The sequence below is a fragment of the Cydia strobilella genome, chromosome 15, assembly GCF_947568885.1.
Source record: "Cydia strobilella chromosome 15, ilCydStro3.1, whole genome shotgun sequence".
In the NCBI taxonomy this organism is placed as follows: domain Eukaryota; kingdom Metazoa; phylum Arthropoda; class Insecta; order Lepidoptera; family Tortricidae; genus Cydia; species Cydia strobilella.
In genome coordinates this window covers 10,904,702-10,918,539 of record NC_086055.1, presented here as the reverse complement: position 1 = coordinate 10,918,539, position 13,838 = coordinate 10,904,702, and the positions used below count along the sequence as shown (strand labels likewise).

The 13,838-nt window shown below is 38.1% G+C and overlaps 1 protein-coding gene across 1 annotated transcript; it reads right to left on the bottom strand.

Moving 5' to 3' along the window:
* Nucleotides 1–7,458: 7,458 nt before the first annotated feature.
* On the bottom strand, nucleotides 7,459–11,316 carry LOC134747906 (acyl-CoA Delta(11) desaturase-like). The gene is made up of 4 exons (XM_063682583.1): nucleotides 11,121–11,316; nucleotides 10,789–10,951; nucleotides 10,277–10,450; nucleotides 7,459–8,253 (listed from the first exon to the last, which is right to left on the bottom strand). Exons 1-4 carry the CDS (start codon nucleotides 11,314–11,316, stop codon nucleotides 7,815–7,817), a joined length of 972 nt encoding a protein of 323 aa, XP_063538653.1. The 3' UTR covers nucleotides 7,459–7,814.
* Between the last annotated feature and the right edge of the window lie 2,522 nt (nucleotides 11,317–13,838).

Genomic DNA, 13,838 nt, shown 5'->3' with positions numbered 1-13,838 from the left:
ATTTATTTTTATTTCTAGTGTTAAAATTGTGTATGTCACTATTCAATTTATACATGTCAATATTTTTTCTTACATACATTATATTTTCGTAAATATATTGACAAGCAACAGTGAGAATATTGATTTCTTTAAATTTATCTTTAAGAGACATTCGCGTTCCTAAATTATATATGTTACGAACAGCACGCTTCTGTAAAACAAAAATTGAATTAATGTCAGCGGCTTTGCCCCACAATAAAATGCCGTAAGACATGACGCTGTGGAAATATCCAAAATACACCAGCCGTGCTGTCTCAACATCTGCAAGTTGACGGATTCTTTTAACTGCGTATGCTGCTGAACTTAGTCTACCGGCCAGTGTAGAAATGTGCGAACCCCACTGTAATTTTGAATCTAAGGTTATCTCCGATACAAAGTCACATTCCTCATCACTATTGTAGACGCGAATGGCGATAACGTTTCCAAATATTTTGTATATTTGAAACGATCGATACTGATTATAACATGAAGCGATTGAGAAATATTTTGAAACAACTTGTGTAGAAACTCAGTTTTTACAATTTATGTGTATCCACAGATTAGTTAGCTTAGATACTATCTAAGCTAAATCACTTTCAATTCAATCCATCCAGCGTAGGGCAACGACCACCGCTGCTCCGATGACCAACAAAAAGTGCAACGCTATGCATCTCGACCGACCGTTACCTTGATGGGCCCTAAATCTATCACGATAAGGTCGAGATTAGAATTAATTAATGCAAATTGATAGTTGGCATTCTGCGGGCGAAGCATTGTCACTGGCAAGTGAAAGGCTTATCTCACCGACATTTGGTGCTATACATTTGTTTAAATTAGGTTGTTCGATGAAAAAACCAAGTAAATGATCTACATAGTTAAATAATCTGAGCTAGACCCTAGATGTAGATGTAGTGTAGGGACGCTCGGCCGGAAGCAGGCGGGCTGTCGATCACGTGTCGCGTTCATTCAGCCCAGTTCCCTGAAGTTGGAGCTGCAGCTAGGTTACTGTCCCGACGGCATTCCACACTATTCTCCTCAAATCTTCCTTGTTTTTCTGCAGAACAGAAGGACATCTTTAAGTTCGACGTCCTTTAGTTCGTTTTCTTTCAGTGTGTCTCTACCGAATGTATTACTCGTATAACGCGGTGCCACATACATAATACATTCTCTTAGTAAGTGTAAGCTAGTCTCCTCCTTACCACAGTGTGGACAGGAGGCATCTCTACTAATTTCCATTATCTTAAGGTGTCTGTTAAGGCTGTTTTGGCCTGTTATGATACCTGTTAGTAGTCTCAGACTGTTCTTACCAAAAGTTCTGTTCTGTTCAAAAGATACCTGGTTTTCCTGTGATCTATTCCTTTAATCATCATCTTTGACTGTGCGTCCAGTTTCTTCTTCCCATTCTTTCTGTGCTTCTATCCTTTTTACCTTCTCAATGTCTCACTTTGTGACATCCGCTGACATAGACAGAGCCCGTATAGATATATCCCGTCTCCGCCCCTATCCTCGCTAACTCGTAATCGTTGATAGAAAAATGCCAATCGAAACTTTTACATAATGTATGGAATTAGTTACGCGACTTTTCGTATCATCTATCATCCCGATAGGTACATTTTTCTTTCCGTTCGACATTTGTCGATGTACTATTGTAATCTTGGCAAGACCCCGTAAATAGACATATTTAACATATTAAACACCCGTTTTTAGGTCGAAAATTGTTTGACATCTTTCGCCCCATAACGAGTGGCTCCAACAGGACCATGCGTTGTCGGACCGACGAAGACGCTTTGTCTGTGCGATGAACAGCTGCCAGACGCCTGGATCCTGTAATTAAGGATATTTTAGCAAACAAACTGTCAAGCTTCGATGCTCTCTTTATCATGTGAATTATGATCATGCTTTGTCGCACCGCGTAGCTACGTGACCAACATAAACCTGCATAAAGTCGATACGATATGACTATTAATTATAAATGAGCATTAATTGTTACATAATACGTTCATCTCAACCGTTTGTGCGCATAATTGCAGTGCTATAAATAAATAAATAAAATATCGAGCACGTAATATCGTGCTCGAAGTATACTGATATTACCGATTTAAGCTGTTGTAAGATTTGTAAGATAAAGATAGCAAGTAGGCAATTATTACAATGCGCTTATGAACGTGAAATAAAGCTACGTCGGCTCTAACCCCACACCTCTGCCCCGAGAAGATTTAAATAATTTGTGTTCATATTATATTGATCATTACTTAATTTATATTGATTTATTCTTACTTTTACAAGTAGCCTACTACTTACATATAATTATTGTTCTAAACATTGTGTTTCATAAACTTATTGTTCGAACCAATGTAACATATGACCTTTGTAACGCTATTGCTTTTAATGCTATTTACGACTAATAGATGTAAACATATACTAAGTTTTGCGGGTTACTAACATATATTGTACGAGTATTTACTCATTTTGATTTCAATGATAAGTGCATGGTACCTACACCTTATCATTATCATTATTTTTCGACTGTAGACAGTCGAAGGCAAATATATCGATCCAGACAAATGGCTCAAAAATATGTGCGACTTTATTGTCTAAGGTCTAAGAGTATATACATATTAATAAAACTTTGGGAATGTATAAGTATATAGCTATGCCCTTGACTGTACGTAGTGAAATACCCGACATAGAGAGCGAAGCACAACTGTTTTGCTGGAGCCTACGGCTCGCTCATGCTTGGAAAGCAATTGAAATAACACGCACTGTATCGTTGGCAAATTTTCACTTTTCTCAGCGTTGTCATCCATCATGCATTCGGGTGTAATAACCGATGACGCGCTCTATGCATTATTTATAAGCCTATGTTGTTGTCTCGTCAGATCTCACGAAATTTTCAAATCGCAACGTCCTTATGTAATGTGATCTCTAATAAGATGTTAACTAATGAACAGATAGTTTTTGAGATTAGTATGCCGACGTATAATCGTAACAATCATGAGTTAAGTTTAAAGAGGGTCAAACCAAACTGCTATTTGTAACAAGTAATTGAGATATAAGATTGACCGGACTGATAGCCCTTTGTTATTGTGTAGAAATTAAAATAAAACAAATTTACGTTGAGTAACGTTGCGTTGCTTGAAGTGATTAAGCATAGCCAATAAGGAACTACAAGTCCTTGATTTGCTTCAGTGTAGAACGATAAAATGGGCCTTTAAACCAATTGTTGATCAATAAATTTGACTGGTAGATGCCTTTTAGCATGAAATCCGCCTTTTGTACAATAAGTTTTTGTTTTGTGCAATAAAGATGAAATAAGTAAATACCTACTTAAATCAATTGATGAAGACAAGGAGGTTAGGTTTCGACAAACTGAGAAATGGTATATCGGGGAGTAGGTAATGGAAATGGATTAACAAAAACCAGTTTTTCTTAACAGCCAATATTTAATTCACACTCACAGAATATTCGCAAGTCCTATAAACTTTATGAACTCAGTTATCATATTTTTCAACGAGTTTCTAAGCTTGAAATGCTGTATACGGGGCATGGTATAGTATATGGCCATTGGGGAATCACATACCGAAAAATGCAGGATGGAAAAAATCCAAGAAGATGAAATGGGACAGTGAAGGGAAATCTTTGGGAAGTTTAGTTTTTAGGGTTCCGTACCCAAAGGGTCAAAACGGGACCATATTACTAAGACTCCGGTGTCTGTCTCTCATGAACCGTCATAGCTAGACAGTTAAAATTTTCACAGATGGTGTATTTCTGCTTGCCGCTATAACAACAAATACTAAAAAGTACAGAACCCTCGGTGGGCGAGTCCGACTCGCACTTGTTCCGTTTTTTACTAATAGGACGTTGATAATGAAACATTTACACTTACAGAACGCATTTATGCTGGTAGAACTTAATACTAACTCTTAATTCGTCCCAAGATCTACAGAAAGATTAATGCCAATTTTCTTAACAGACTGATTTAGATATAAGCGTAGTATGTAGTATGCAGTTAACCGACCGATTTAAGACTGATGGTGTTGTGTCAAACCATATGTGAGCATTTAATCTGCTAAGTATATGTTAGTCACAAACTTGTTTGATAATATTGTTCATTGCCTTAAAAAAAATAAAGGAGCGACGGCTATATTTATAGGTAACTGCACCTCTCAAATCAAACGCAATAATTTGTTGGTGGAAGAATTCTCGCTAAGTCGTCAATTTGTATTTTAACTGCCATCTGTTGTCCATACTTCGAACTAACCCGAGTATACGAAGAAAAACCTGTAAGACAGTATCAAGTAGTACGTTTTGTAAGTTGAAGCATTTGCTGCGCCATCTATGATACTATGATGGGAAGGTTGCCAAACTTGCCAATAAACGAGCATCTTATTAGTCTAAGTAGAAATAGCTTAGTTTGCTTGGTTGCTCATAGAGTGCGCATGACATGGCCTTGAAGCCCCGCGGGGTTTAAAGTTCTATTCAAGTTTTATTAATATCATATAGTGACTTGCCCATAATAGTCCCGGCGGTTCACCCCGAAATTCAGTAAAATGCTGCAAATGGTGTTAAAGCTATGAAAATCGACACGATTGATCTTTAGTCCATATAAATCAATTTGACCCGAAGCACCAAAAAATATAAAAAAGTATCGTATCTAAAGGATGCCCAAATTGCCCAAACTTGGTATGTTTTGAAAATTATTTTAATTTTAATTTAAAGTACGTGACAGAAATGTAATGATGTCATATACTTTTAGAACCGGCTCAGAATGTCCTTTCATATAATACCACACACGATAGGTTTCTGAACAAAAAAAATGTTTTCATACAAAAAAGATGACGTCATAACTCTTCTTTTTTGTTTTTTTTTTGGTGTTTCGGGTCAAATTGATTTATATGATCAATCGTGCCGATATTCATAGCTTTAACACCATTTGCAATATTTTTTGGCGAACCGCTATTATAAGACGTAAAAAACTAGCAACACATGAAATGTCATTTTAGTCTACGGAATAAAAAAATAGACTTATTTTTTAAGGTTCCGTGCCTCAAAAGAAAAAAACGGAATCCTTATAGGATTCCGACTTAACTACTTAGTTTTTGATCCGACCCCTACGGGGTTTTTAAATACATTTCACTCACGTTTCACATAAAAAATACATTGTTTAAATTGTGTAATGTACGGAACCCTTGGGACGCGAGTCCGACTCGCACTTGGCCGGTTTTTTTTTAGTTCTATGAAATTGAAAATATATTTCTGTCATAAAATTTAATACAGGTTAACTTACGAAGTTTAGGTGATTAATTTTCTAACTCAGGTAAATCCAACATTCCGATTTTGCGATTTTGGTATTAAGAACAGGAGGGTCGAATTTACCCGGGTTTGAAGTTAAGCGACACAGGTTAGATCTCCTAGTAAGAATTTACATGATATAACGGCAATATCGGAAAATTAATTACGCTGGGATCTGTGACTAGACACATAATCAGATAGATAATATTTTTCCCCTCACTAGCTCGGAAAGTTGTCTTTTATCCTTCAATACAAGCGGGGAAAAACGCGTTTTATCCACTAGTGGGGAAAGTAATTTGACCTTGGATGGAGCGTGTTTAAGTAGCTTGACAGATAACAAAACGTAAATCGTTTATGATAATGATTCATTCGATATTAATTATCATTAAATAAATGGTTTGAGAATCTAATGAAAAATACCAAATTTAGCTTTATTTAATGATTTTAAGTCATAAACCTTAAAATTCCATAAGAAACGTTTGTTTTTTTATAATGATGTTAAATATAATTCTGAACGCACAAGTTGAGTCGATGCGATTTCAAAACGCATCGTTGACATTTCATACGTCAGAAATGTCAACATTGTCAACAAATTTTTTACTAAAAAACTTTTCTCACCGACTCGCGTAAAAATACACAACTTCCAGAGTTTTCTGTTATAATATCGTAAAGAAATGAGTGAATCCAGTGATGAAGATGATCTAACGCCTGTGGATGTTGCATTTTCCTCGCTATAATAGTGAGGTGAAAAGTTTTGTGTTATACACGGGCGCAAATGTATTTTACTTCTCGTGTGTTGAAACACTCGCTACGCTCAGGATTCTATTTTAGAACCACTCGCTTCGCTCGTGGTTCACCTATAGAATCCTTTCGCTTGCTCGTGTTTCAATTCTACACTCGCGGGTAAAATTCAACTGCACCCTTGTATAACAAATAACTATTAAATACCTTAGAACTCTACCTACTTACTGACTATTTTGTTTTTACCTTAATCTAAAATGAAGGCTCTTAACGAGCTTTATCTCAGTGTGGGTTTTCAGAAGGTTCGTGTATTGTCATATTAAAGGCTGTTATAGTATTTTTATATTGGATTTTTGCAAATTTTGCCCGCGACTTTGCCCGAATAGCAATTAATCTCAATTAGGTAGGTACACATGTAAACAATATCATGATTTCACTCCCTCGATGATTTCCGGGACGAACAATCCAATGCCCTTTTACTAAAACTCCCTTGTACGACTATTACTTTGAGTTTTCGGTTGACAATTACATATAAAATAATGTGTTGAATGGTTCTAGGTCCTAGAGTCCCCTATAACTTAGTAAAATAAATTAAAATACATCTTTTTTTAACATTCAAGGTAAATTAAATCCCCCACAGCGACAAACTGGTAGATCACGTGCTTTGATGGGGCCACGAATGCTTGGCTGACTGGGCCGACTCCAAATTTGCCATCAAGACCTAAAAGTCAAAGGGCATGGGACACCATAACCTCCGTTGCCACTCTTAACTCACTCGTAACCACGTCATCAGGTAAGGACCTCTTGGCAGCATCTAAACCGGAGTCGGGTCACTGGCTTCACGCCTATCCCTCGTCCAACACGGGGACCTTAATCGACTCCAGTACTCAGCGCATAGCCGTCGGTCTCCGGCTTGGAATGCCAATCTGCGCAGAATATTCTTGTGAGGCCCCAGTCAAACGGCTTGGTCATCACCTCTTTCCTGCTCCTCGGGCGCCGGTCGCCTGTCTCGCCACTCCGCCCTCAACGACATCCTTAGAACGGTTCTCGGCAGTGCCAGCGTCGCCGCAGCTCTGGAGTCCCAGATCGTGCGGGACGATGGCAAGCGCCTCAACGGAAGGGGAGGATGGGCCGTGCGCTGGTGTGGGACCGTAAACACATATTTTATTTACCAAATAAACCTTAGTAAATGTGCTAATAGCAACATCGTTTTACTTCCTAGTTTTACTACCAGTAAAGCTTTTTAATTTGCTTATTTTAGAAATGAGACTGTTTGGCAAAGGACTCAAAAGGAGCAGCTGACTGCAACTTGTATGGAAACTGCACGCCGACGTTGCAGTTGGGGTGCAGTCGACGTGCAGTTCCCATACAAATTGCAGTCGGGTTGCAATCCGTCTGTATCGGCCAAGTATCAGCCCTTAGTCACAACCGCAACCCACTCGGGTCAGATCTAAGTATAACGGCAAAGTCTGTTTATCGAGTTCGTCTAAAGCTTTTGTTCTTGCAGTAATCAAGTAGCAAAGATGAATACAGAAGATCAGATTTGCGGTAGACCCTAGCCTCTCTTCTATTGATTCTAAACACGTATGCTGCTAAACGAAAAAACGATTAACTTTAACGAAAGATTAAGTTAACTACACTTAAATATTAAAACCTTTTTCTTCCAAATTTGTATGTTTTCCGATACCTTTCAAGCAGATTCGTTAGAATTAATGTCTATTATAATAAAAACCTATTAGCTTGTTAATTTTTCAAACCTCCCTTCACTCGCCCTGATTACGATGAGTTCCGTCCCCGGTTCTTTTCACTCTTTTCGCAATCATTTCGGGGGTCGTGATTTTCAAATCATATGCCCAACCGATTCGCGCAAAGAAATCTATAAAATGAGTTGAAAAATTTATATAATCATTTCCAAATTCAGAAGATCGGTAGTCAAATGGAAAAGCGTGGTGGAAGTTGTGATATCCCTCCCCGGATGACATAAGCGACAAGGGTACAATTTTTGTAGCCGATATATTTTTGTCGTAGGGTTTATTGCCGAACGCGTGCGCGATGCTATTGAGACAAAACGTAGCATTGGCGCCGAGCATGAGATAGGCGAGATGGGCGTGGTACGCGTTGGTTAGGGATTCGTTCCAGAAGTACATTGGTATCAGAGTCGGTAGTATGAACACCATCAAAGGGCTGAGGATAGAGTAGTATCTGGAACAAAAATAATATCTGATTATTTTCGAGAGTTGACTGATTCCAAGTCAACGTATAATCTGTATATTTAAATAATACTATTGGAATTTATTTATTTATTTATTATTTCAAATAACAAATTGCACCTTACAGCTAATGCCAAAGCGGCACAAATTGAAATACATTAACAACATAAAGCGAGTAGAACATAGTCCTAGTCAATAACACATAACATACAACTAAGACACAGGTATAAATTATGATATGGTACTCTCAGGCATCTCTCTTTCTAATGTCCTCTTGCATTCCATTATCACTCGCCCCATCGCACTCACAAACAAATCGCACTGTGGTTGCGCCTGGAGCAGGGAGTTGAGCAACGCGTGAGCGCGCGCGACCGGCGCCTGCGCGTGCGCCTGCGTGCGCGCCGCGCCCGTCGCCAGCAGCGGGTGCCGCCGCGCGCGGGTGTACTGATTAGGTACAAACAGGCGCACACTAACTTCGACAAGTTTTATACTATCAATTTTATTTCTAAAGATTGCTAATATAAACTTGGCTAAGGAGAGCGACCTTCGCAACTGTAAGAAGTCATACCCTAGCTGACCCTGTAAGAATAAGGTAGGATACATGTACGGATAGTAGACATATATCCTCTTGTACAAAGCCCTTAGGTACATTTTCTGGACCTGTTCCAACATGAGAATATATTTACTCTCATGTGGACTCCAGACTACAGAATTCGTCTCCAGTACACTCCGGACGAGTGCAGCATAGAGCACACGAGTGGCGTATACGCTCAGGGACCTAGAGTTGCGCAAAACGAATCCCAGCCTCTTGTACGCCGCGTCAGTCACTGCCTGGACATGATCGCGAAAGGAGACTGCAGGGTCGAAAAGCACACCCAGATCACGGACGCGGGCCGAACGCGCTATACAAACATCACCGATGGCATACTCGTACTCAATTGGACCATGCGATCGCGAAAAGGTCATCACCTCACACTTACTCGAGTTAAACTATAATTTGTTTTTGAGGCTCCAACGTAGACCGCATCTACATCTATTTGTAATTCCTGACAATCATTATGGCTGTCGACCGATCTAATTAGCTTTACGTCGTCTGCGAACAACAGTAGTGTGGAATTTTGCACTTCTAATGGTAAGTCATTTAAGAGCAGTACAAAGAGGAATGGTCCCAAGTTAGACCCTTGACTAATGCCGGAACGTGTAATTCTCGGATATGTAGGGTCCGTACTTCACGTACTGTGTTCGCCCGGAGAGATAGCTCGCAAACAACTTAAGGAGCCTCGGAGCAAATCCTATTGCGCCTAACTTCATAAGAAGGATGTCGTTGTCTACGCGGTCAAAGGCTTTTTGGAAGTCTAGGTAGATGACGTCGACTTGAGCCTTCCTATCTAGCTAGGGGTAGGGTAGGAATGGGTGTTAGCAGATTAGTTGCCACAGATCTTTTGGGTAAAAACGCGTGTTGCGCATCGGTGATATGAGGCAGACATTGAGGGAGTAGTCTTCCTTGAATAGTTGACTCGAAAATTTTGGCTAGGACGCTTAAAATAGCAATTGGACGGTAGTTTTCCACTTTTAGTTTCGAGCCCGCTTTAGGAATGGGTGTTCTTTCCATACCGCGGGGTAGACTCCTGAATCCAGGAGGAGGTTGAAGATAACTGGCGGTGCGGCATTAGACTTTAACTTTTTCACAGCATTTCTTTTATCTGTTGACGTAAGACATTTAACGTCCACGTGCCTAGCATCGGCCGGCAAGCTGGCGCTGGCCACTTGGGGATCAAGAGCTGGCTCGTTTGGTAAAAAAACAGAGCTGAAGTGATCTGCAAACGCAGTCGCAGCAGCAGCGCCCGAGTGCTCTATGTCCCCGCGCGTTACTTTTGGCTCCACGCCACCTTTGCATCGAAGAGAGTTCACGTATGACCAGAACTGCGCCGGTTTGCAGGATAGCATTTCAGATATTTGTCTCATATAGCTGGAATATATTGAAACGGAATAAACAGATAGTTACTCAAACTTACTTCTTCTGAAACCGTAATACCGGGTTTTGCAGTAAATCCGATATGTCTATTTCTTTTCCCTTTTGAAGGCATTCCGGGTGTCTCTCCACCAATAACCAACCAATGTGTGAGTAAAATAGTCCTCTCGCTGAACTGTATGGATCGGCATCGGTGTCGCAGTACTTGTGGTGCACTCTGTTCCAATCAATCTTAATTTAACATGATATATACATAATTATGACGCTTATAACTGTTGGTTTGAGCCTTTACACTTTCACATTTGATGTATTATTAACCATAAGTAGAGACTATAGTCTTTGTTATATTGTAGTAATCATTTATTTAAAGATTATGTTAATATAATGATTACCCAGGTATTAGCTGTTGTATCTATAAATGTTGCTATGTATTTTTCAAGTAACTAAAATTCAAGTAAATTTTAATGTTGTATTGACTTGTGAAAGAGCCCTTGTGATCTACTTACAGAATACATTTTTGAGTTCGGAATTGACGTCATTTTAATAATCGTATACCTGTGGTCCCTAGCCCAGTTGATAATAGTTGTCTGGCCGGTTATGGTATGCATGAGCATCAGTATAATCTGCAGCGGCATCTTCGCCTTATAGGCGCGGTGGGACCAGAGCCGGTGCACGCCCGCTGATACACCATAACTTCCGACTATGAAGGCCAAAACGTCTGAAAATAGACAAATCATAATAGTACAGTACTTATTTTGGTTTCTGAATTGTAAATCACTCAGAGAATGCTAGAATAGCCAATTTGTCTTCGGCAGAATGAGTAACCGACAGTTAACGAAATTCTGTACAATACCCGACACCACATTTATTAATTAATAGGTACGTACTGAATACTAGAGTGGCCCATTTAGCGGAAGTGAATAGCAAGTACACTCCGTGCAGTGCTGCAATGTGCAAGTATGCGAGGAGTAGAACTACATGGTACAATATAGTGTATTCCCGTTTCACTGCCTTCGTCTTTAGCGGTTCCTGTATTTTCTTGTCCGCTTGTGGAAAATCCTTGTCTTTCAAATTAGGTGCCATTTCTGTAATTTCTAGACTTCTATAAGAAGAAACAGAGACAGGTCTGATTTGGAATTCATGGAACACGGAAGCTATTAAACACCCGTATGGACGTGGCACCAATAATGACACGTATACCACAAATCCTGTAAAATAAGTATTTAGTTTAGTTTTGAAACACTTTACAACAAACAACACCAAAACAGTTTACTATAAACAAGAGTCATAGTTTAAGTTCATTAATTTCTTTTAGTTTTAAAATAAATGGCGCCATACTAGCTATCAGTGGAGAATAAACATAATTTTAATTTGTTAATTGTGTTGAAACCAACTGCAGTATCTTTCCTTAAACATAAAAGACGAATAGGACATTCAATTTTTAAAGCGCGGTAGAGGTGTCGGTGAAAAATAAAAAATAGCCACATGACTGACCCTAACTGACCTTAAGTTAGGCGTGAGTTGTGAACTTGTGAGTACTAAACAACGATTTATATATATAAATAGTTATATAGCTAGGAATCATCCATAACTCAAAAACAAACGTAATTAAGTATATGTACATAAATACTTTTGCCGTGGTTCAAACTCGGGATCTCCAGCTTCGTTTAGGCGGGAAGGCGGTATGTGTATTTAGTAGGATGTATGTTGTTGTTTCGTGATACTTTATTTTCAATATGTTCTTTTAATGTATGTCTATTGTCTGTGTGTTTACGAATAAAAACTATTCTAAACTATTCTACCTACTTACCTACATGGATGTATGTAATCGTAAGAGTTTGTTGTCTAACAATGACAGACTATTCGGAAAATAGTATATATACTATTCTACCTGACAAAAACCGGTCAAGTGCGAGTTTACTTGACTCACGTGCCGATGGTTCCGTACAAATTTTAAATTTTGTCATGCAACTATAACTTGGAAGCATAGCTGTCCCTATTATCCCATTAAATAAGAATCAAAATTATTGTTGTTATATTCAAAATGTATGAAAAAAATCACACGATGCTAGACTATATTTGCAAGGGCAAACTCTAAAAACCTTAAAAGATTAAAGCTACGAGTACCTCGATGTCCTCGATAGAAAAATCATGAAAATATGTCTTATTTTCATTTATTTTCAATTGTATCGTTATTATCGATCGCTGCAAAGTTAGCTTGGTCCATCCATAATCCGTAGTCAAATCCCTACGCTATATCAATAGCTATTTTATACTAAAATTATATTGCTGTGGTATGCAGTGTAATGATTAATCGTTGCAGCGATCGATAAAAAGTAAGAAGTTTTCTAATCTATATGTGACAATACCACAGTAAAAGCTTTATATAGTCTTGATACTTGTGAATTATTTTATCATATTTAACGACCGTGAAAAATGTAAGCTGTGTATTATTATTAAATAAATTTAATTTCGACAGTAAATGTCACTATTTATAGAAATATTATAATTGCTAACAAATAATATTGAGAGAATGTAAATGTAATTTGGTGACATGAAAATTATTGATCTTTTGTGAAATTCGCAACATTGAGTACATTACTAAATGCCACGGCCTAACGGTAAATAGGTACTTACAGATGTAGTGAATAATGCTTTCCCATCGTATTTTCACGGAAACGTTCGTATATGGGGATAAGGGGGAGGGGGGGGGGTTATTTTATTTAATTATTTCCTATAAAATGAAAAATGAAATTATAAAATGAAATTTCGACATGTCAGTTATCGATGTTATCTTAACGTTTTATTATAATCCATACTAATATTATAAATGCGAAAGTGTGTATATCTGTCTGTCTGACTGTTACCTCTTCACGCTTAAACCGCTGAACCGATTTAGTTGAAATTTGTAATAGAGATAGGTAGCTTGAGTTTGAACCGCGAAATCACGACCACTATTTTCTTTGATGTATTGGTTCCTATGGTGTTGTCAATGTACCTATTATACTACAGTTTTCTTTTTTATATATGGGTACTAAATATATGATTAACTGAGTATCAAGGAAAATATGCACCTATTTGTAATTGATTTTGCATCCTTGAAACTTTTCGGTAAGTTTCAATACATTAGTTAAGTACCTATATTATGCCACTATTAGTTATTCTGTGATTATGCTCTTATTCTATTTATTTATCAATGTTTCATTTTTTCAAAGATACTCCACTTGAAGTAACTAGATTTTGAAATGTTGCCCTTCCACTCATGTTGGGCATTATCTATGACAAAAAAAAGTTTAATTTTTTGCGTCTCAGTTAGACTTGTTTATAAATATTCCAAATTTCAGTTTGATAGAGATACTTAGCGATATGACAGATGGACAGACAGACAGTCGGACAATGGTTTACCTTTTTTTGGTGCGGAACCCTAAGAGGCTTTTATCTCTTGTATAATTACCACTAACGTGTGAATTTTATACCTACATAGTTTTAGCAACGATAGATAGACTTGGTTAGTTTGAAAAATAATGCTATAATAGCATCAATGTTAGTCTTTCAACCAGTCTCAAGGTTACTAGTATATTACGATTGAGTATTTGAGACTGCAC